This window comes from Schistocerca gregaria, chromosome 4 (assembly GCF_023897955.1).
Source record: "Schistocerca gregaria isolate iqSchGreg1 chromosome 4, iqSchGreg1.2, whole genome shotgun sequence".
Classification (NCBI taxonomy): Eukaryota; Metazoa; Arthropoda; class Insecta; order Orthoptera; family Acrididae; genus Schistocerca; species Schistocerca gregaria.
This window is the reverse complement of record NC_064923.1, coordinates 136,236,837-136,258,549: the sequence shown is the minus strand read 5'-3', so window position 1 is coordinate 136,258,549 and position 21,713 is coordinate 136,236,837. Positions and strand designations below refer to the sequence as shown.

General features: G+C 40.7%; 1 protein-coding gene and 1 long non-coding RNA gene across 2 annotated transcripts in view; both read right to left on the bottom strand.

The window, feature by feature from the left end:
• Positions 1–6,296, bottom strand: part of LOC126267345 (esterase OVCA2) — a 37,875-nt gene extending 31,579 nt beyond the window's left edge. Inside the window, exon 1 of the mRNA XM_049972468.1 lies at positions 5,556–6,296. Within this exon, the coding sequence (XP_049828425.1) occupies positions 5,556–5,633 (78 nt within the window). The 5' untranslated portion in view covers positions 5,634–6,296. The remainder of the gene's footprint in view (positions 1–5,555) is intronic.
• A 1,278-nt stretch (positions 6,297–7,574) lies between these two features.
• LOC126268176 (uncharacterized) lies at positions 7,575–8,353 on the bottom strand. The gene is made up of 3 exons (XR_007549108.1): positions 8,217–8,353; positions 7,948–8,058; positions 7,575–7,769 (listed from the first exon to the last, which is right to left on the bottom strand). It is a non-coding gene; the product is annotated as an uncharacterized LOC126268176 (long non-coding RNA).
• Positions 8,354–21,713: the final 13,360 nt, after the last annotated feature.

Sequence of the window (21,713 nt, the reverse complement as noted above, 5' to 3'; positions counted from 1 at the left end):
GCCTATGCACATGTTTTTCAACCTATTACATCTTGCCTGGATCCTTTAGAGAGACAACATGAGAAAAAGTTAGTTGGCAAATTTTTCTTTTCAAACTAACAGAAGAACTCTCCTCTGTGTATGTACAATCAAGGAAAGGACCTGTTCATACACTCACTGTGAACACTGAAATACGTAAGGTACTGGTACGGAAGATCTGCCACACAGGAGGATGCAAAAGCTTGAATAAAACTAAAAATCTGTGTGAGCAGTGCAAGAAGTTCATATGTGGTCCATGTGCTGGAAATGTTCAGTACATGTGTGCAAAGTGTTTTGATGAAGATAGTGGCCTTGACTGAAAGTAAGTCACAGAGAAAAAAATATTATTTTCTCATTATTGGTACAGCAATTTGTGCTCATCTTTCTTTCTTTTCGGTACTACATATACGTATATCATCTGTTGGGGCTTTGACCAAGTGCAAGTTGCACAGGTAAAAAAAAAAAAGTTAATACATTTATTTGCATTTGTAATTTTAGTTTAAATTGGTACTCTTTACTTCAATATTTTTTATTTAATTAGATGCACTTTCTGTACAAGTTTTTAAGCATAACACATTTGTATGACATGCATAATGCAGTACTGACCTATAAAGACAACCTGCTTAAGGTCGACCGAAGCATCCGATCCCACACGTTGGCTTTGACCCGTGACGTAAGGCTGTTGTGGTCTGTGACATCACGACGGCGCAGAATTTAGTTTGTGAGAGTGGCATGTTTGTCGGTGTTGTTTTTATGTGATCGGTGGTGTTCTCTCGTGGTATGTTAGGTGATGTTTTAGGTTTAGTTTGCGTGTGTGGCGTGTTTATAGGTGGCGTATTGTTGTGGTCAGTGGTTCTCTCTGGTGGTGTGTTTAAGGGTAGTGTGTTATGTGGCATATGGGGTTCATTTGCACGTGTGTGGTATTGAGACTGTGCTTTTAGCGGAATATTTTTCAGTGATTGGACAATTTTAGTTTGTTATTTTGACGTTATTGTAGTTTTTTCCTGTTCATCGTGTGTGAATTTTGGTAAATTGCTTTTTTTATGTCTTTGGTAGGTATGGATATGACTGACAAGGTCAACAGTTTTTGGTTGTCAGCGATACAGGGGACAGTGCGTTGTCTCTAATAAAATTTCTTCAAATATTTGGATTTTTGGATGAAGTTGTGAAGTGTTCAGTGTGTCGTGAAGAAATGAGGCTTACTAAAGTTCCAGCGTCTTGGACCAAGGACGGCTGTATGTGGAGATGTCGTAAGGGTACCAGGTCAAGGGAAGTGTTCAATTCCAATTTGTTGTTTTTTGAGGTAGTGATGATTATGGACATGGTTGTAGTTTTGGGTTTTATGATTTGGTATCGGTAGTTTCTGTTGACCTATATAGGTCAAGGGAAGTGTCCGGCTCCAGAGGATATTGTGTTTAGTGGAATTTGGGTTGGTTTTTTCGTCATTTTGTGTGGTTTGGTATGGTGGTGTGTGTATAAATTTGTTTATATTTACTTTGTCTCCACCCAAAACCCCCAATTTCCCACACTTGTCCTGCTAGTTTCATTAGGTTTTTTGTGGAACGTGTGTCTGTTGGTTTTTTCAATGTATTTTCGTGTTTATGGTCATGTTTACGTAATGATGTCATAGGCGCCATATTGGAGTCGTAGTGTATGGTCATTTCCGCCATATTTGTGATGTCATGGGTCAAAGCAGATGGGTGGAATCGGACGCTTCTGTATGTCCCCTGCTGATATAACTTAAGTACATTGTAAATCGTGGCCTGGAGAGTTACATGTCTAGGAAATGAATAAAGGCGACCCACCATGGTTTAATAATGAAATTCGCAAGATGCTGAGGAAGCAGACGCTGTTGTACTCTAGGTTCAAAAGGGGATGCACAAACGACGACAAGCGAAGGTTAGTAGAGATTCACGTGTCTGTGAAAAGATCCATGTGCAAAGCATAGAACAACTATCACTGTCGTGCCCTAGCAAAATAACTGGCACAGAATCTGCTTCCATTCAGTCCCTTGTTGAACAGTCTGGTGAGGCAGTTGAAGATAGCACAATGAAAGCCGAAGTTTTAAATTTCACATTCAAGAAATCATTCACACAGGAAAACAGTACAAACATACCATCATTTGCCAATCTGACAGACTCCCACATGGATGACATACAAATGAGTATACCTGGCGTAGAGAAGATACATAAAGATTTGAAAATCAATAACTCACCAGGTTTGGATGGAATTCCAGTTTGATTTTACAAAGAGCACTTTACGGCATTGGCCCTTATCGAGCTCAGATTTATCACGAATCTCTCACCCAGCGAAAAGGCCCAAGCAATTGTAAAAAAGCGAAAGTGATTCTAGTAGGCTATATAAGAAAGGTAAAAGAATGGACCCTCAAAATGACAGACCAATATCCTTAATTTCTGTTTGCTACAGAATCTTTGAACACTTTTCAGTTCAAATATAATAAACTTCCTGGAGGCTAAGCAGCTTATGTCTACAAATCAGCATGGTTTCAGAAAGCACTGCTCGTGTGAAACTCAGCTTGCCCTTTTCTCACACGGTATACTGAGAACTATGGATGAAGGGCAACAGGCAGAGTCCATATTCCTAGATTTCTGGAAAGCCTTCGATACGGTGCCCCACTGCAGTCTGCTAACATACATATGAGCATATGGAATAAGTCCACAGATATGTGAGTGGCTCGAAGACTTCTTAAATAATAGAACTCAGTATGTTGTCCTCGATGGCGAGTGTTCTCCAGAGACAAGGGTATTGTCAGGAGTGCCCCGGGAAAGTGTGATAGGACAGCTGTTGCTCTCTCTATATATAAATGATTTGGTGGATAGGGTGGGCAACAGTCTGTGACTGTTTGCTGATGATGCCGTGTTGCACAGTAAGGTGTTGAAGTTGAGTGACTATAGGAAGATAAAAGATGACTTACACAAAATTTCCAATTGGTATGATGAATGGCAGCTAGCTCTAAAGTTGTAAAAATGAAAGTTAATGCAAATGAGCAGGTAGAACAATCCTGTAATGTTTGGACACAGTATTACTAGTGTCCAGCTTGACACAGTCCAAGTCATTTAAATATCTGGGCGTAACATTGCAAAGCAATATGAGGTGGAAAGAACATGTGAAAACTGTGGTAAGGAAGGCAAATGGTCGACTTCAGTTTATTGGGAGAATTTTAGGAAAGAGACTGTACATAGGATGCTGGTGAGACCTATTCTTGAGTACTGTTCGATTCTTTGGGATCCATACCACCACGTCGGATTGAAGGAAGACATAGAAGCAATTCAGAGGAGTGCTGGTAGAATTGTTACCGGTAGGTTTGAACAAAACTTAAGTGCTCCAAAGATGCTTCAGGAACTCAACTGGAAATCCATGGAGGGAAGGCATTGTTCTTTTCAGGAAAAACTATTGACAAAATTGAGAGAGACACCATTTGAAGCTGACTGCCAAACAATTCTGCTCCCGCCAACATACATTGCACGTAAGGACCACGAAGAGGTGATACAAGAAATTAGGGTTCCTACGGAAGCATACAAACAGTCGTTTTTCCCTCACTCTATTTGTGAGTGGAAATGGCAAGTAGTCGTACAGGGTACCCTCCACCATGCACCTTACGGTGGGTTGCTGAATAACAATGTAGATGTAAAACTGAAAGCAAAAAATAAAAAGTTAAACGGTCAGAATGACCAGTAGCAGTCCTAGATAGTTAACTAATGCCGGTCCTCTTAGTCTTAAGATTCTTCCTATGAATCACAGTCTGGCCTCTGCTTTTCCTCTATATTTGTATTATGTGGTCATTCCATTTAAGGTCACTCTGGATATCTACTCCTAGAAAATTTACAGTACATACGGTTTTCAGCAACTTGTCATCAACAGTGTAATTGTATGGTAGTGGATTTCTTTTCCTATGTATGTGCTGAATGTCACTTTTCAGCTGCCATAGCCTACATCACTCATCACTCCTCTGTAGGTCATTCTCCAAATCGATACTGCCTTTGGGGGTTTCTGCTTTCTTACAGACAACCGTATTACCCGTGAACAATCTTAAGGAGCTTCCAACATTTTCTTCTAGACAATTTATGTACACTGTAAACAGTAACAGTCCTGTCACCCTTCCTTGGGGAACTCCAGAAATCATCTTTAAGGTCTATTGGTTTTGTTCCATTAAGAACGGCATGTCAAGTTCTATCTGCAAGGTAGTCTTGAATCCAGTGACAAATCTGGTTCGATACTCAGTGAAATCTTCTTTTTTTCCCCCTCACTAAACAGCAATGCAAGACTATGTCAAATGCTTTCCTGTAGTCATGGAACATGACATCAACTTGAGTGCTGTTATCTATAGTGCTATGGACCTCATGGAAGAACAGAGCAGCTTTTTAGATTATGTTTTAAAGAAAACAATGACTGCGCTTCAGCTAAACTTATTGGCAGCCATTTTGACTAATTTAATATGGAAGAGTCATACTCACTACATCTGGATTATGTTAGCATGTGTTACATATTTATTAGGTAAATTTCAGTCATGTTTTAGTGATAAGCTGTAGTTCAATGCATACTATCCCTTCTTCCACACCCATTTGACCTACCCTATCTTGTTATGAGGGAATTCCTACAAGGCAAAGAAAGCTCTCATATGTCAAAAGCAGGCAATCAGATGCATCCATGGAATCAGAAATAATGAGTCTTTTAGTCTATATTTTAAAAAAACTTAAAAAATACAAACATTTATGTACCTGATTATACTATACTGTCTAACACATCCAAAAGAAACCCAACACAGTCATAAACTATGATAAACCGTCCATCAACATGACACACAACTAAAAAAGCATATCGACATCACAATTACTACACTGAAGACAACTCTAAATAGTTACAAATAAATGGGTGTAAAACTATTTTGCATGGTGCCAGTACAGGCACACAATATGTCACTGAGTATGTTCAAAAACGTAACACACAAATGGCTTGGAGAGAACGCATTTTATACACTGAAGAATGCAAAATGTGCCATAAAGACCACCTTAAACACTAACACTGTTTCACTTGCACTTACGTAATTGAATATATTGGCAATACTATGTACAGTACGAACGTCAATTCTGCAGTTAGACAGTAATGATCTAAACTTTTACACCATGTATGTTGTTGGCTTAATTCTATATATGTAGGCGTTTATGTATACCAAAGACGATATCAGTTGCATTTTTAATGCTTAAACGTGGATAATAGTCAATAAATAAATAAAGGTACTTCCAGTAACTACATCTAATCAAGATATTAGGATTTAATGAAATGTTAATTCTTGTGTGTCAATTTTCTCTCCAAACAGTCAGATTTACAACTGTACACAAACATCTAATCTATATCATCATTTAAAATAAAGAGAAATGGTGTTGGTTTTCCTTCAACAAAACTGAAATGGAACATATGGCAATACCACGGCAAACAGGACTCCTCAAAATCAAATGCCACTGTACTACTGAAAATTCTAAAGATACAAGTAAATACCACACATTTTAACGACTCACTTTCCATTTATTGGTGTTCTCCTGTGACATCTTCTGTTTCTTTTTCGGAGAGTGCGTACTGGCTGACTCTTCCGTCATCCTTCGATGTTTGCCATAAAAACAACTGTCAGCACTACAAATTCGTAGAAAAGCACTCCTTGCGGACTTATACAACAGTTTAATTTCTTACTAAAAGTTTCTGTTACACTCCTTATCTCTCATGCTATCTACGTCCTAATGTTTTTAAGGTTTTTGTTTACAAATAACATGAACTACGCAAAGAACTTCCACAAAAGCTATGTTGTCCCTTACTGTGACAAGGCAACTCGAGCTCCAACAACGGGAAAGCCCTCTTAAGCCATTAAGGGAAAGAGAATTACAATTGTAGCCATACATGGTTATTAAAACGATCTATATTCGTAATTGAAGTGATGCCATTTATCGCCGAGGGCTCGCACAGTACGCCACAAACTCTGTAGTGGAAAAGTTTTCAATATGCCCTCAGAGCCTATAAATATAATAGTAAGAATGCATTAGTTTCGCACGAGACAGCGCACAGCGGTAACACCTAGCAACTCGAATTGATATCTATATTTTTTTCGCCTGCTAGCGCTTAATACACGCATGAAATGAAGTACGAGATGTCTTGGATATGGCTCTCATACGTAGTGGTGGGCAGGAAATCGCGTATCTGTTAGAAATCACAGTGATTGAGAAGTCACAGATATCACAGTAACAACTTTACAAAATCTAACTGCGATTTCAGTCACAGTTAGCAGTCGCAAGTAGCATTTCACAATAAACGCCGTGAGCCATCTGTTGGCCGAATCCCATACACCTTTCTGCGATTTCAGTGACAAATCGCAACTAAGAGTCGCAAGTAGCAACTAAAAAGCGCAGCTAACAGTGCCATCTGTTGGCCAAAGTTTGTACTACGCTCATCTCTGCGACACGCTATTGAGTCTAACTGCGATTTCCGTGACAAGTCGCAACTGAGAGTCACATGTAGCAACTAAAAAGCGCAGTTAACATTTTTTTTCCTAGTGCCATCTGTTGAACGACGTACGTACTTCGTTATAAGAGCCTTGTGCCTCACGAGATCGGTGTGCTGTGTGTGCGTATGAAGGACTTATTTCATTAGTGGTGCAAGTCCATTTTTGTTCATTTTGAGATACGGAGTCGTAAAGTTAAATGAGCGCTGAAAAATCTACAGTTGAGATACCAGAAATATTCAAGCATATGGTTTCTTGCTAGAAATGAACCTTTATTAATGTTTGTTTGAATTATTAATTTCAGAAGCATTATAGACATAAAAGTGGAGGTAATGGACTTGTATCACTATTGAAATAAGCCCTTCACATTATATGACGACATGCACATTCAGCATCAGTTATGATTGATCAAACACAGCTGTGACTCTGAATGTATTATATTAATAAGAAGCAACATTGCCTTTTTCTCCTCAAAATATCAAGTAACGTAATAAATGTGATTCTTCTTCCAATATGACAATTTTGGTTCATACTCCACATGTCTACAGGAATTTGCAATGTTAACACAGCAGAACTCAGACATCTGTATAAGTGTAGTGAAATGAAAACAGCATTATTGAGTCATATGAATGTCTCACTTTTATTCCGGCACAGTTCAGGACTCTGGATAAAAGTTTTGCCCCTGGTGTTCTACATGGCAACTTCACACACACGAACTTTTTGCCAACACTACAACCACCTACATAAGCAAGCTTTTCCTGTGTTACTTTCAAGTACTACACTTAAGCTATTCCTGATTTAACTGGAAGATCTGTACTTCCCACTTTCATATCAACAGTCTCAAAACGCATATTCTATACCTTGGGCTATGTTACAGGTGGGTGTCACACCAAGATTGTGGAAGGGGGGGGGGGGGGGGGGGGACGGCGGCAAGTCACCCTCCAACTAGTGTTTACCAGTAAATATGTGGCGGAAAATTATTGGTATAGGACGGCTTAAACATGTGGAAAATGTGATTTTCATTATTCAATCACTGTATTTAACATTTATGATTCCTTTAAAATCGCATAACAACTTCAATAAAACACAGTTTAATCACTCATCTGCACACTTATTTCACAATTATGTCACTTTTAAACTGCAAATACTCTAAGAGCTGTCTTGAATCTTCACGAGTCTCTCTCAATAGCCTTCATGTGGACAGATACGTACAGCAACCAGTAATCAAGAGTCAGAACCGTGTCTGCAAAATCAGAAGGATTATTAAACAATTTTTGCTGTCACTAACCACAAGCAATATAATTGACAGAGTAGATTGCTAATATTTGCTGTAATGAAAGCCACTCAATGGAGTATATTTCACATTTGCAAGAACGATCACACTGAAGTAATTAAGTCCATCGAAACACTTAGAAACTAACCTCTCGTCTGACGAAAACGGTCTAAAGACGCAGTGGCAATTTCTCCAGATCTGTTGACAATGATATTTTGAGTTATCGATTTACTGAGAGACTGAAATGTAGTTCAGGTACCTGTGAACATAACTATATGTTAGAATTCATTTTCTAAACACGAACTATTACGCTACTGTATGGCTACTTACATATTAATTACGCTATTAATATTTTCACAGTTGTTTCTTTAATACATAATTAAAGCCAACGGAAGAACAAACGTAAAACTTACTTACCAATGACAGATTTGTTGGGATGCAATTTTCTGTGTGGGCAGATGTAACTTTTTCATACGGTGATAAGTCGCAGAAGTCACAGAAATCGCACAAGTAGCAGAAATCGCAGAAGTAGCAGAAGTCACAAAAATCGCAGAAGTAGCAGAAGTAACAGAAATCGCGGAAGTAGAAGAAATCGAAAGAAATAGCAGTGGCGGAGGGATACGTGACCTACATTCCTTAACTGCGACTCGTAACTGCGACAAATCACAGTTAAGAATAGCAGATACTGAAAAGTAGCATTCACAGAAATCACTGATATCGGAAAATCGCAATTTAGCCCACCACTACTCATACGTAAAGTAATGAGCAGAAGAAGGCATTTAAAGAATCATAAGTTGGGACTCTTGGTATAAAGAAAATATTTTTGCTGTGGAATAAACAATTTTATTCGTCAGAGAACTGAATGTGAGACTGTATCACTACTTACAATTGACGTCTTACAAAAGTTATTGGGTCACACATGCATTATTTTTGGCAGTTTGACATGTCTTGAGGGTCTTGCCATTCAAATGACAAGCACAGAGGTGCTTAACCATGTGGTATTTGCCCTTGTAATATAATTGTAGTTTTCTTTTGAGTACTCTGACCAATAATTGTCTCAGGAGTCAGCAGAGATTAAAGTAAAATTAGACTAAATAATGACCACGTCTTTAACAGTAAATCCAGACACTGAAGGCAGGTACCCTAGGAATCCTGTGTCAGTCTTCTGACAAAAAGACGTTTAAAATTAAACCTTTCATTTTATTCTGACCACAAGGGCTTTAGAGAAGTGTTCTTATCAATCCAACCTTGAGCCCACCGTGGTTTTTTCCCCATTATTAAGCACAAATACCTGCTTTAAATTTTCCCTAATATCCTACAGTTTCTGTAAATGTTTAGAACCACTGCTAAGTGGGTTTCTATACTGTTTGGTATTGCTACATTTTGATCAACTGAAAGTGTCAAATAAGTTATAAGACATTTCAGTAAATCAAATGTAACAGCAGCTGAGGCTGGCAAAGGACCAAATCTCATAGGTACTTGAATACCACAAGCAACAGACTGACTTAGGGTTCTCACTGTTAAACACACCCTCATTGGTGAGAATAGATTGAGTGTGTTGCATAGTTTTGTGAGCTTGGGGCCAAGTTTAAGTATAACTACTGAGTCTTTTTAATGAAATTCTCCTATGTCAGTCCAGCTACAGACTTTTACTTTCCACTAAAAGTCGTATTTCTTGAGATTATTTCTCAGTGACTTGAGTAAGTGGCGAGTATCATAGAAAAAAATACATTTTCTCCATTCACTTCAATAGACTTTCTGATATATTCGCTGAGAGTTTTCACATTTTGCTCACAAACTACAGTTTAAGGTATTAGACCACTACCCTGAAATTGAACCATAATGTTTATCAACATATCTTTTATTATTTCCCTTGATATGACTTCTCAAGACAAATAATAATCAATTATCTGCTTAAAATTGGCCATCAGTAACATGACTTCGTCACACAACTGGCGCTCTGGTAACTTTGAATCCCTGCAAATTTCTACACCAGTGTTCCCTAAAACGTTCGAATAAGTCTTTTTGTGCACTGTAGCGCGACAGTGACATTTCATCAAATACTTATGATGCAGTTTTTCCCTCTAGTTTCATTTTTTTCAGCTTTTAATTGTAACAGAACAAGCACTAAGTTATTAATACCTACTTTAACCTCTGAATTTTGCAACCAGATCCTCACTGTTCTTGGAGAAGCAAAAACCTGTACAATTTTGGTGAATACAACAGAAGAGCCAAAGCAAAGCTCCTGTCTTGTTCTGTATACCTCCTTCCCTTAGGTTTCCTGTTTTTCATAATTTCCTGTAGATTGCTAAACTTGCTTGCCACATCATGAGAAACATTGCTTTTAGCAGTGTTTCACTTCATTACTTTGCATTTTAAAATACATCACCTGGATCTCAGAGCATGAATCACTCCTTTCTGTCTCAATATTCTTTTCTGCAACATTCTACACTTTAAAATTAATGGAAACAATTTTCACACTTTTTTCCCTGAACGTCAGGGACTGATTCTTGTTGCTCCACTTCCTCTTCTCGCTTTCTCTCCTTTGGACTTGGTCTGAAATTACTTTCCTTTCTATTGGACAAAACTAAAGGAACAGAGCCAGGCCAAATACTCAAATGAGGAGTAAAAAATGTTATATGTAACAGCAGTACTGTAACAAATCACTGGACCAGTGTTAAATATGGTCAGTTTATTGCTTTACAATCAGTTCTTACTCTTAGCTTAGTAAATTCTCTTTCCTGAAGCCCTTTTATACAAAATGATCAGGGCATACTACATGACTCCTATTTAAATGCTCTGGCCCTTCTTTTCTAAATATTTCGTCAAGATTTGCCCTCATACCACGAATAACCGCTGTTTATATCTAAATATACAAAATCCAAGTTAGAAATAATAAGTTTCTCAGTTGTAATAAGTACAACTAACTCACTGAAAGACAGACTTTACGTTAATACTTTTATTTCATTTTTGATCAGGAATCTGTAGAAAGACTTTCCATCACTTTGTTGCACGTAATGATTGCAATTATTGTAAGATGGCAAGAACTATGCCCCTTACATGAAGTCATTAAAGATCACCTAACTCACGTTGAGCGAACAGTAGGGCTGAAGAAAATGGGTGACAAGGCACAATGTATCTTGTAGAGGGTATAGTATGGATGCAGTGGAATAACTAATGTCGGGTGATGGTTTTAAAGTAATTCACACGACATGGAAACTTTGTGGAAACGAGTCGTTTTACTGGATGCTAGTTTATGCCAGAGAAGTATTTCGAATTGACCGTGGCCAAATGGGGAAGGGCGAAGGGAAGCAACAATAGGCAGCTTAGGGCAGCTCAGGCTCTGAGAAAGCGGTAATGTGGCGCGGCCTCGAGCCGTCTTAAGTTGAGTGACAGCATGGGTGGTTAACCTTGACCCCTTGCTGATGTACTGGGAAACAGACTGAGAACTTTAAGCCTCTTGAAGAATGTCCGTCATCCCGTTTTCTGTGAAACATGCGAGAAAGCCATGCAAAGCTACGGTGGGGCAGTCAACAGAGGTCAAAATATGCGTGTTCATGACTATAGCAACTTCACGGTGAATTCACAGTCCGCAGAGCCTGAAGTAAATCAGGTGAAGGGCGATAGCATGAAATACGCTGGCCTCCGATGGGAACGTAGGACCAAGGAATTTGAAGTACTCTCCTGGGAGTCAGAATTTCGGAAAACTTGGTGTGTGCAGACGCTAACCTTGATGGGTGGCCTGGGAGGAGCTATATAGCAGAAGTTGAGAAGAAGGGAAATTTTGTGGAAATTTGTTCACTTCCTAGAGCAGGCATTGGACGGCGCTGGGAAGCGACACATAATTAATGCGACTTGCGCTGCAGTTGGTGTAAGTGATTTTGCTAGAGGGGAAACCGAGGCCAAGAGCAGACTGTGAGAGGTTTCCATAGAAGTCTTCCCTTCCCAGCTTGCCTAGAGTGCGGACGTGTCATTCTTGACTCAGCTTGCCTGAGAAAGAGTGAGCATCTCTGCAGTTTAGGACTTAGCAAAGGGAACAATTGAGCTTGGAGATAGGAAGTTTTGGTTCAGCTATGTACTGAGCAAGATAGCTAGGAGTGAATAGAGGAGTGCAGCCTTGCAGCACCACGACGCCACTCCACCATGCTGAATTCGGTGATATTGCGCCCGATCCGGCCACTGTTTAATTTGTTGGATCACGTCGGAAAAGTTTCCACGAGGGTTTCATGGGCCGTGTATTGTAGAATTCTTCTTGCACTTCGCATTACACGTGGGTCAGTCGATAGGAATTACTTTTGATTTATCGCGCTTTACTCCACACAAACGCAAATATTTACCACTGCCTGTTAAGAGATTCATGTAATGTGATGATTGAACGTCGTGAGTTAAAATAAATCTCTGCTAATCGACTGCATCTTTTTTCAATCAAGTAGTTGAAATCCCAAGTCACTTTCTTAATTAATTTTATGTTCAACATTTGCATCTGGTGTTCACTAGCTGAATATAACATCAATGTGCATCCCTTTTTAATTAAAAGGGATCAATTCTGAATCAATTAATGTCAACACTGTCACCGCAGTTCCATCAGGAGTCACAGGACCTTATTACTTTCTTTGCATTATCCGATATTGCAGCAGTTTTGCACTCTCTATTGATCTGTTAGTCAATTACCTGGGGTGAACACACACCAAAACCAGATAAGTGATGGGTGGGGTGTTACATATGGCTGACCCATGCCAGGATACGATACTTCGGGATTTGCTAGGAAGTAGTCTTAAAAAAGGGAATTTTTCCACGTGATCCATTGTTTAGCCATTTTTAATTGAAAAACGGGTAGCAGTAGTTACAATGAGTAACATTGTCTTCTTCATGTGCTGTCCTTTCAAATTGACATTTATAGGTGCCTCTGCATTGTATTTGTGAGTTGTTGGAGTACTTATGATGTGCAGTGCCGTAATCAGCCGACGCTGAGCACACAGATCATAATCATTGATACTAGCCTTTTTGGGGGAATTCTTTTTGAACTGTTTGTCGGGCCATTGCTCACAACCAGTGTATCAATTTGTGTCCTGATATATGTTTTGTGTTGTCTAATTATTGAGTGTAAGGGGTACCTGGGTTTTGAATTTTCGTGTAACATAAAAGTGCAAATGATAACGAGGGGAAAAGCCAAGACAACGGCAGAATATAATCAGACTGTTACTCAGCAGAACATGGGTGATAGTAGGGAAAGCTCTACCGATGAACGTGACGAACGCGAGTTGCAACTTCCTGAATCTGCGTCTCATGACTGGTTTAGTCCGTTGAATAGCAAGGACGTTGATTCAGGCAGTGATACTGAGGGCTCAGGGGACGCAGGGAGTACAGGATTAACCCATAAGTATGGAACATCCAGCCTAAGAAGCCAGAGTGTGTTGGAACAAAACGGTGTCCGACGATTATCAAACGATTCGTTCACAAGTGATCCAACAGGGGCGCGGAGATGGTACATGTCTAGATATCGAAGGGTCCCTCAGAACAGAGAAGAGTCGCATTTTCAACCACAAAAGGACGAGGATCAAAATGCGGCTACTCTCAAAAACATTACGGACCTCTTGCAACAGATGCAAACGGTGAACTTAGAGCAGAGCGCCAACCTTAATGCCGAAATTAAAAAGGCGAATTCGGAGTTGAAAGAGCAAATAAAAGAGGAGGTAAAGAATCTCGGCGTCAAAATAGAGAAAGAGATTGCCATCATCAAACGAACGGCAATTGAAGCCACATTAATTGGGAAAGGTGCAAGGAAAATAGCGAAAGAAACTCGGGACTCCACGCAAAGTACGGCAAAAATAGGAAAGGTCAGGTTATCATGGCTACAAAGCCGGACAAAATGTGTTGAAGAAAAGCAACAAGAGCAACCGGATATAGGGCCTAACGAGATGTTGAAAGAGGAGTTGGCGATATTAAAAAGAAATTTAGAAGACTAGATAAAACGTCTCATTACAGAGACATCAGGAAAGGAGAAGGGTGTAATTATTGCGTCGACTGAAGCGTCACTTGCCGGAACACGGATAACCGCTTTACGGTGGTGGTGGTGGGGGTTAGTGTTTAACGTCCCGTCGACAACGAGGTCATTAGAGACGGAGCGCAAGCTCGGGTTAAGGAAGCAATGGGAAGGAAATCGGCCGTGCCCTTTCACAGGAACCATCCCGGCATTTGCCTGAAACGATTTAGGGAAATCACGGAAAACCTAAATCAGGATGGCCGGAGACGGGATTGAACCGTCGTCCTCCCGAATGCGAGTCCAGTGTGCTAACCGCTTTACGGTGTGACAAAGTTGACACTATAAGCAACGGGAGCCACGCCTTCATTCACAGCTCTGAGGCAATGACCGAGGTAAACACGGACAGCGCGCAGCTGTCCAGTGAGCACAATTGCTGTCGGCTGATTAGATGTACCGAACAGCTGTCGAACATACAGAGGGGGAGAGATGACGATAGCGTATCGGAACGAATTAGTCCACGTCGCGAAGTTCATACGAATCGTAAGAACGGTCAAAATGATAACTGGAATGATGACCGGTTTGACTACAAGCATTTTGTATCAGTCCGAAAGTTCCATCACTACAAGGACGGACACAATAGCTGGCATCCAAAAACTATTATGGGGCAATTCGAGTTATCTTTGCCTCCACACTGGCCATTGATGTACCAGTTGGATTTTGTGTGCTCCCATATGGAGGGCGCGACCTCTGAGTATATGAGAAATGTATCGAAGACGAGCGTCTCGTTCGAAGAATTCAAAAATGCCTTCTTGGGCAAGTATTGATCTAAAGAAACCCAAGACAGGAACAAACAAGAAATTATGATGTCCAGCTGTTTTCTTGTGGTAGGCGTTGCAAATTCTGCAATTGCCATCATCTGCTCTGGGTCTGGCATAATGCCTTCCCCTGAGAGGACATGACCCAAAAAATGTACTTGTCTTCCTCCAAATCAGGACTTTTTTTGTATTTACCGTCACCCCATGTTTTCTTAATTTGTAGATGACTTCTCCTAGAAGATTGTTGTGAGATTCCCATGTCTTTTCCGCAATGAGGATATCATCAACGTAACATGTTATTCTCTCCCTTAACCCCTCATCCAAAATTGTTCCTAATCCTCTTATAAATGCTGCAGACGAAATATTCAGGCCAAAGGGGAGTCTCTTAAATTGATAGCATCTACCAAATGTGATGAACGCCGTGTATCTTCTACATTCTGGATCCAACTCGATTTGCCAGAAGCTGGATTTCAAATCCAGAGAGCAAAACACCGAAACCCCATGGAATTTCTGCAGCAACTCATCGAGCCTCTCGTGTCTGTCGATTTCCGGAACTATGATCGTATTTATCTGCCGGTAATCTAACACAAGTCGAATTTCCCCGTTCCATTTGTCTACGATCCTGAGGGGGCTGTTGTATTGTGACTTTGCTGGCTCTATCACATCCTCCCTCTGCATCCGTTGGAGTTCGATAATAAACACGATCTCGGTACGACCACGGAATCGGGTACGGCGGTACTCGAAACGGTTTGTGCCTCTTTACGTCAAATTTGTATTGATAGCCCCTTATGGAGCCCATCTTGGGGAGAAAAACTTCAATATTCCTTCTTAACACATTGTCTAACCCTTCTTTGTCTGCGCCTCTTATGACCTTTATGCCCTGCAATTTCTCGCTTATTTCCTTATGTATTTCTACTAACTGTGCTTCTTTCGAAGTACTATCTCGATTGTCCTGTCCGCCGTCGGCTTCACCTGTTGACTCCTCCTGGTTTGGAAACTGTATGCTGAGACAGCTCTTTTGTACCTGCCCTGGGATTGCCTGCTCATCCAAACGAAGATGGATTTTGTCACCCTCTCCTAATGTGACTTCTCCTCGTCCCACATCGATTATGGCTTTGTTCGTTGATAGGAAATCCATACCAATGATAATATCGGTGGACAGTTTAGGAATGACAAAAAGATTAGCACTCAACTGATGTCCCTGACATTCGAATTCTAAACGTGTCTGTTGAGATATTTCTATACTCTTTCCAAGTAATGCACCCCTGACTTTCGTCTTTTGTGTGGCAAGAGTCGGTGGGTTCAGCACATTCTTACATGTCTTAAATACCTCTTCTCAGATCGCTGAAAGCTGGCTTCCACTGTAGCGGCCACCGTTAAGTCACCTATTTTGAATTTGAATACTGGGTATATTTCTTTATTTTGTTGCCCTTCCTTTTCTTCGAGGAGTAACTCGGTGACATCCTCATATTCGATAATGTTTATGTTACTGACTAGTTCCTAGGTTACGGACGTTTTGCAACTCCTGTCAGCGCTCTGGTCTAGCCATTCGTAATCCTGCCCGTTAAGGTGGGATGTACCAGGCTTCGGAGGGCGGACTTCGACCTCTTCCTGGTTGCTATTTTGGTAACCATAACGCCTGTTCCTTCCCGATTGCTGATTACCGTCCCAGGTCCTTTGTGATTTACTATGTTGCACCGGAGAGGTTTCACGAACCCCATTATTCCGTTGTAGTTCGGTGCTGGCCTACTATCCCACTGGGGTCCATTATTGCGACGGTTGTTATTTTGTTCACGCTGTTTCTCCCGCGCCTGTTCTTCTTGAAATGCGAATTCGAGTTCGCGCAAAATGCCCTTAAATACCTCAGTATCGTTACCACAACGACGAGCAAGTGATTGTTGATACGAGATGGGAAGTTTCATGTAGCATAATCTGATGTTTTGCGCACCGCTACATGGGTTGTCTAGATACTGGTTCCTTTTTGTCAAATTTTCAAAAAATTTGACAGGACACCGGTGTCGTGAATTTTTACAAAAATTTCATATATATAGAGGCATTGGCGACACCACGACTGTGTCAATTAACAGTAAAGAATTCGGCGTTGGTATGGGACAATGATGCAGAAAGCGAATTCAGTATGCTAAGATCAGCTCTGGTAAAGGCTCCGATTCTGTCACATCATGATCTGACGCATGACTTCTGTGTGGCCACGGATAGCGCGAAAACCGGGCTGGGCGTAATGGTCTTCCAAGAATATGAAGAAGATGGGGTAAAGATACACAAAACGATCGCGTTCGGGAGTCGGATGCTGAGTAAAAGCGAAAGGAACTTCTCAGTAACCGAACTGGAGGCTCTCGTGATTATGTGGGGGTGTTCCAGAAGTTCAAGTACTTTTTATTCGGACATAAGACACATGTCTATACCGATCATAGAGCTCTGGAGTTCTTACGTACTGCCAAATTAACGCATGGGAGGCTTGCGTGATGGGTTGTTGTCCTCCAGGAATTCAATTTCACAATAGTCTACGTTCCGGGACCCATAAATGTAATAGCGGATGCACTATCCCGTTCCCCTCTGGGGATAAGCGATTATCAGGCTGAAGAACTGGAACAAGAACATTTCTCCTTGTTCTATCTACTAAAAGTGGCATTTGAAAATTATATCACAGTGACAATGCGTGATATTGGGCGAGAACAAGCCAAAAATCCTGTGCTGATAGGAATAAAAGAAAAGTGGAAAGATAGAACGCAAGTCAGGCTTAGGCAGCATTATCTGTTAAGAAAGGGGGTTCTGTTTTACAGAAGAAATCCGGGTGAGACGTTGTGGGTTGTGTGTGTGCCAGAGGAAGCAATAAAAAAACTCATCTGGTATACACATCTCAGTTACGCTCACTTCGGTCCCAGGAAGTGCTTCTTGAAACTAAAAAGCGTCTGTCACTTCAAAAACATGGAGAGACGAATACGCAAGGTTCTCGCGGTATATAAGAAGTGTCAGGAGGCGTAAACAAGTACTGTAGCCATGCAGCCGCCTCTGTACCCCATTATTCCGGAGAAATTAAGACAAACAGCGGCGACCGACTTGATGGGTCCGTTACCAACCGCACAAAGGGGTTATAGATACATCATGGTGGTCTTAGAATTAACGTCTAAGTATGTCACCCTGACACCATTGAAAAGAGCAACCGGGACAACGGCGAGCAGGGTGCTACAGGTAGGGCCAGTAGAGTATATTTTGTCAGACAGTGGGCTACAGTACAGGTCGGAGGTATGGAAGAGAACACCTGCAAGTCATGGAATTAAACCAGTTTTCATATCTCGTTTCCACCCCAGTTCTAATCCCTCTGAAAGAACAATGAAGGTTTCACGAAACCTTTGCAGATTGTACTGCAGTATGAAGCACGCCACGTGGGACTCTTCATCAAAGATTTCCAGGAAGTAATTAATGAGATACCCCACAGCACCACACTGTTAGCTCCAATTACGGTACTAAAGAACCGGAACACGCCGGACAGGCTCCGTCAGTTAGTGGAGTTTCCTCCAAGAACACGTCAGCGACATGGGACCGTCGTGGAGGAAGCCCTACAAAATATCCGACGTGCAGGCGAGAAGCGCAAAGCACGAGCGGATAAAAGGGCGCGAGTACGACAATTTGTGGTTGAGAAAAGGTACTCATTAAGACACTCCGTCTGTCAAACAAGCAAAGTAAGCTGTGCCACAAATTCTTCGCCGCGTATAGTGGCCTGTGCGCGTGCGGAGAATAGGGCATGCCAACGCATTGGAAGTAGAATCTATAAAAACAGAAAAATCACTGGGAGTGCATCCGATAGCACATGTAAAGGCATTTGTGGAATGATGAACTGCAGACTTTGTACATGGAATTGTAGTAAATATAGGCTTAGAATAAGGATTTTTGTTAAAGTGTCTTGTTTGTTTGTGTATATACTGATCTTAGTGGTAGAATGTCTCGTTTATATGTGTCGATATTTTGCGTTTTTATTATTAATAATGATATCTCGCCTCTCGATGTTAAAAAAGTAAAGTGCACTAGAGTATTTTGTAAAGACACATGATTAAAGAATGGAATACAAGTTTTTCTGGGCGCACCCCTAGAAAATGATAACTTAGGAACTCTGTAAATTACAGAAAAGTTCCCGTAATTGTATCTCCGTCATTGGAGAACATATTTACGGTGGCCAGTCCCGTAGGTCGTTACGAGGACGCACCGACGCATTTCGTATGCCCCTGATTACGTAAGAGGTGGACAGCTATGCGCAGTTGCGTGAATTAGCGCACCCACTGTATGTTAAAATGAACCGGATGTAATTATCTACTGAGCGAACAGCGGCAATGATACGCCAGAAATACTTGTTGATACCAAGATAGTGTAACAACTGCGAGTGTGAGCAGTGAGCTATATTTGTGTTGTGCCATTGTGACATTGCTAATCCGAAACATGTTCACAGGCATTATAAAACCATACGTGACAAAAGGAGAAAACGGGAAGAGAATAGAGGAGAGAAGAAATGTTGCAATATAACACGATAAAGAACGCTATCCAAACTTCCAACAAAAATCTTGGTAAGACTGACACATTCTATATTTGTTGTGTTTTATACATGTTCGCAGGCACAATAAGAAGGACGTCTGCCACATAGGGAATTCAGAAACAAAAACAAGATTAGAGGTAAAAAGCAGTAAATAGTAGATATGTAGTCGAGCTGGCCAACACCGTGTTAGTTGTAGGAATTGGTAGTTAGAAATGGTGATGGGATCATGTCCAGATAATCTTGATTCCCTATCCCTTGATTGTGTGTGTGTGTGTGAATGACTGTGAAGCAAGTTGTCTTGTACATTTTTTATGTTTATGAATTTAGTAAAATGTGTGGTACTGATGGTTAAACATCAGCACTTCCCATGTAGTAAAATCAGTTATCTCAGTTTGTTAAGGTGGCGTAACTGAGCGAGAGGGAGTTGATGCAACGACACCTCTCAAACCACACACGAGCTGACAAGGAATGAGGACGACAGCAATGAGGGGAGCACACAGCTGACGATGAGGATGGCATGCAGACCATGCCCTGAATCGACGGGCCGGTGATCAACTCAGCAGCCAAGGAGAGGTGAGATCCATCACCTCTGTGTACAACAAAGAGGTCGGTCCTGGTCTCTGTACACGGTACGGATCGGGGGCAGCAATGAAGAGGTCCAAGAAGGTTTCTATATTTGTTGCTCGCCAAACCAGGTGGAGCAACAGCCCAGCTGACCTTTTGTGCCTAATGACACCAACTTGAGGGCCTGAGCAAAATATAGGCTCTTGTCTTATCATGGTCCCTCCCTTGCCCTAAAACGCCTATAGAACGAGCATTGACCTGTGGGTGAGCAGCGAGAGATCACCGATCATAGATGCACCGATGGGGTCTTGTGCCTGTAGGACAAGATCTCAACAACGAGCTCTTAGGTGAGAGTCATCCTGCCTCAAGAAGATGTGGGCGCCTGTGGTGCCATCTCCATAATCAACATTGCTCTCTTCTCAGCTGTTAGCCATCCCTCAACTTGCTATTCAGAACTATTGTCACTTCAGTTCCTGCAACAAACTTGTGCTGTGTGTGAGAGTGTGTCAGTGTGTATTCAAATGAATAACATGCGGTTCAACGAACATACTCATTTGTTCTATTTATGAATGTTGTTATAAGAAGGTTATGATATTATAAGTGTGCCATTTGTTAAAACGTCATATATTTGTCATGCTACGTCTGTTCGTGTTAGAATAAGATTTCGCTCTTATACCTTGTTACAAATACACAACGTGGTTGCTCAATAGGCAATAATTCTTGTCATTTTGCTTGTGTTTTATATATATATATATATATATATATATATATATATATATATATATATATATAAGTACATGTGTGTACATAATCCAGACACTGGACTGGGCCAGACCTTGTTGAATTGTCTAAAGATGACACTTACACCATTCACAATATAAATGTCCAGAGACAGACACGAAAAAAACCTGTATTTATAAAATGTCAAAGGGGGATTCACATACAATTTTATGAAAGCAACTACTATCAACTTCACAAAATGTTACACGAATATTGTTCATGTATGTTTTTAGTAATTTAAGTCGAGTAGGGATGGATAGCTGAGAGTGAATGGACCTTAGGTTATAAGTGTGGATCTTGCCATTCAAATGACAAGCATAGAGGTGCTTAAACATGTGTATTTGCCCTTTGCGACATGTGTCCTTGTAATATATTTGTAGTTTTCTTTTGAGTACTCTGACCAATAATTGTCTCAGGAATCAGCAGAGATTAAAGTAAAATTAGACTAAATAATGACCACGTCTTTAACAGTAAATCCAGACACTGAAGGCAGGTACCCTAGGAATCCTGTGTCAGTCTTCTGACAAAAAGACATTTAAAATTAAACCTTTCATTTAATTCTGACCACAAAGGCTTTAGAGAAGTGGTGTTATCAATCCAACCTTGAACCCACCGTGGGGTCTTTTGAATCCCTACAAATTTCTACGCCAGTGTCTCCTAAAACGTTGGAATAAGTCTTTTTGTGCACTTAGATCAACAATGACATTTCATCAAATACTTATGATACAGTTTTTTCCTCTAGTTTCATTTTTTCGGCTTTTAATTGTAACAGAACAAGCACTAAGTTATTAATACCTACTTTAACCTCAGAATTTTGCAACCAGATCCTCACTGTTCTTGGAGTAGCAAAAACCTGTACAATTTTGGTGAACACAACTGAAGAGCCAAGGCGAAGCTCCTGTCTTGTTCTGTATATCTCCTTCCCTTAGGTTTCCTGTTTTTCATAATTTCCTGTAGATTGCTAAACTTGCTTGCCACGTCATGAGAAACATTGCTTTTAGCAGTGTTTCACTTCATTACTTTGCATTTCAAAATACATCACCTGGATCTCAGAGCATGAATCACTCCTTTCTGTCTCAATATTCTTTTCTGCAACATTCTACACTTTAAAATTAATGGAAACAATTTTCACACTTTTTTCCCTGAATGTCAGGGACTGATTCTTGTTGCTCCACTTCCTCTTCTCACTTTCTCTCCTTTGGACTTGGTCTGAAATTACTTTCCTT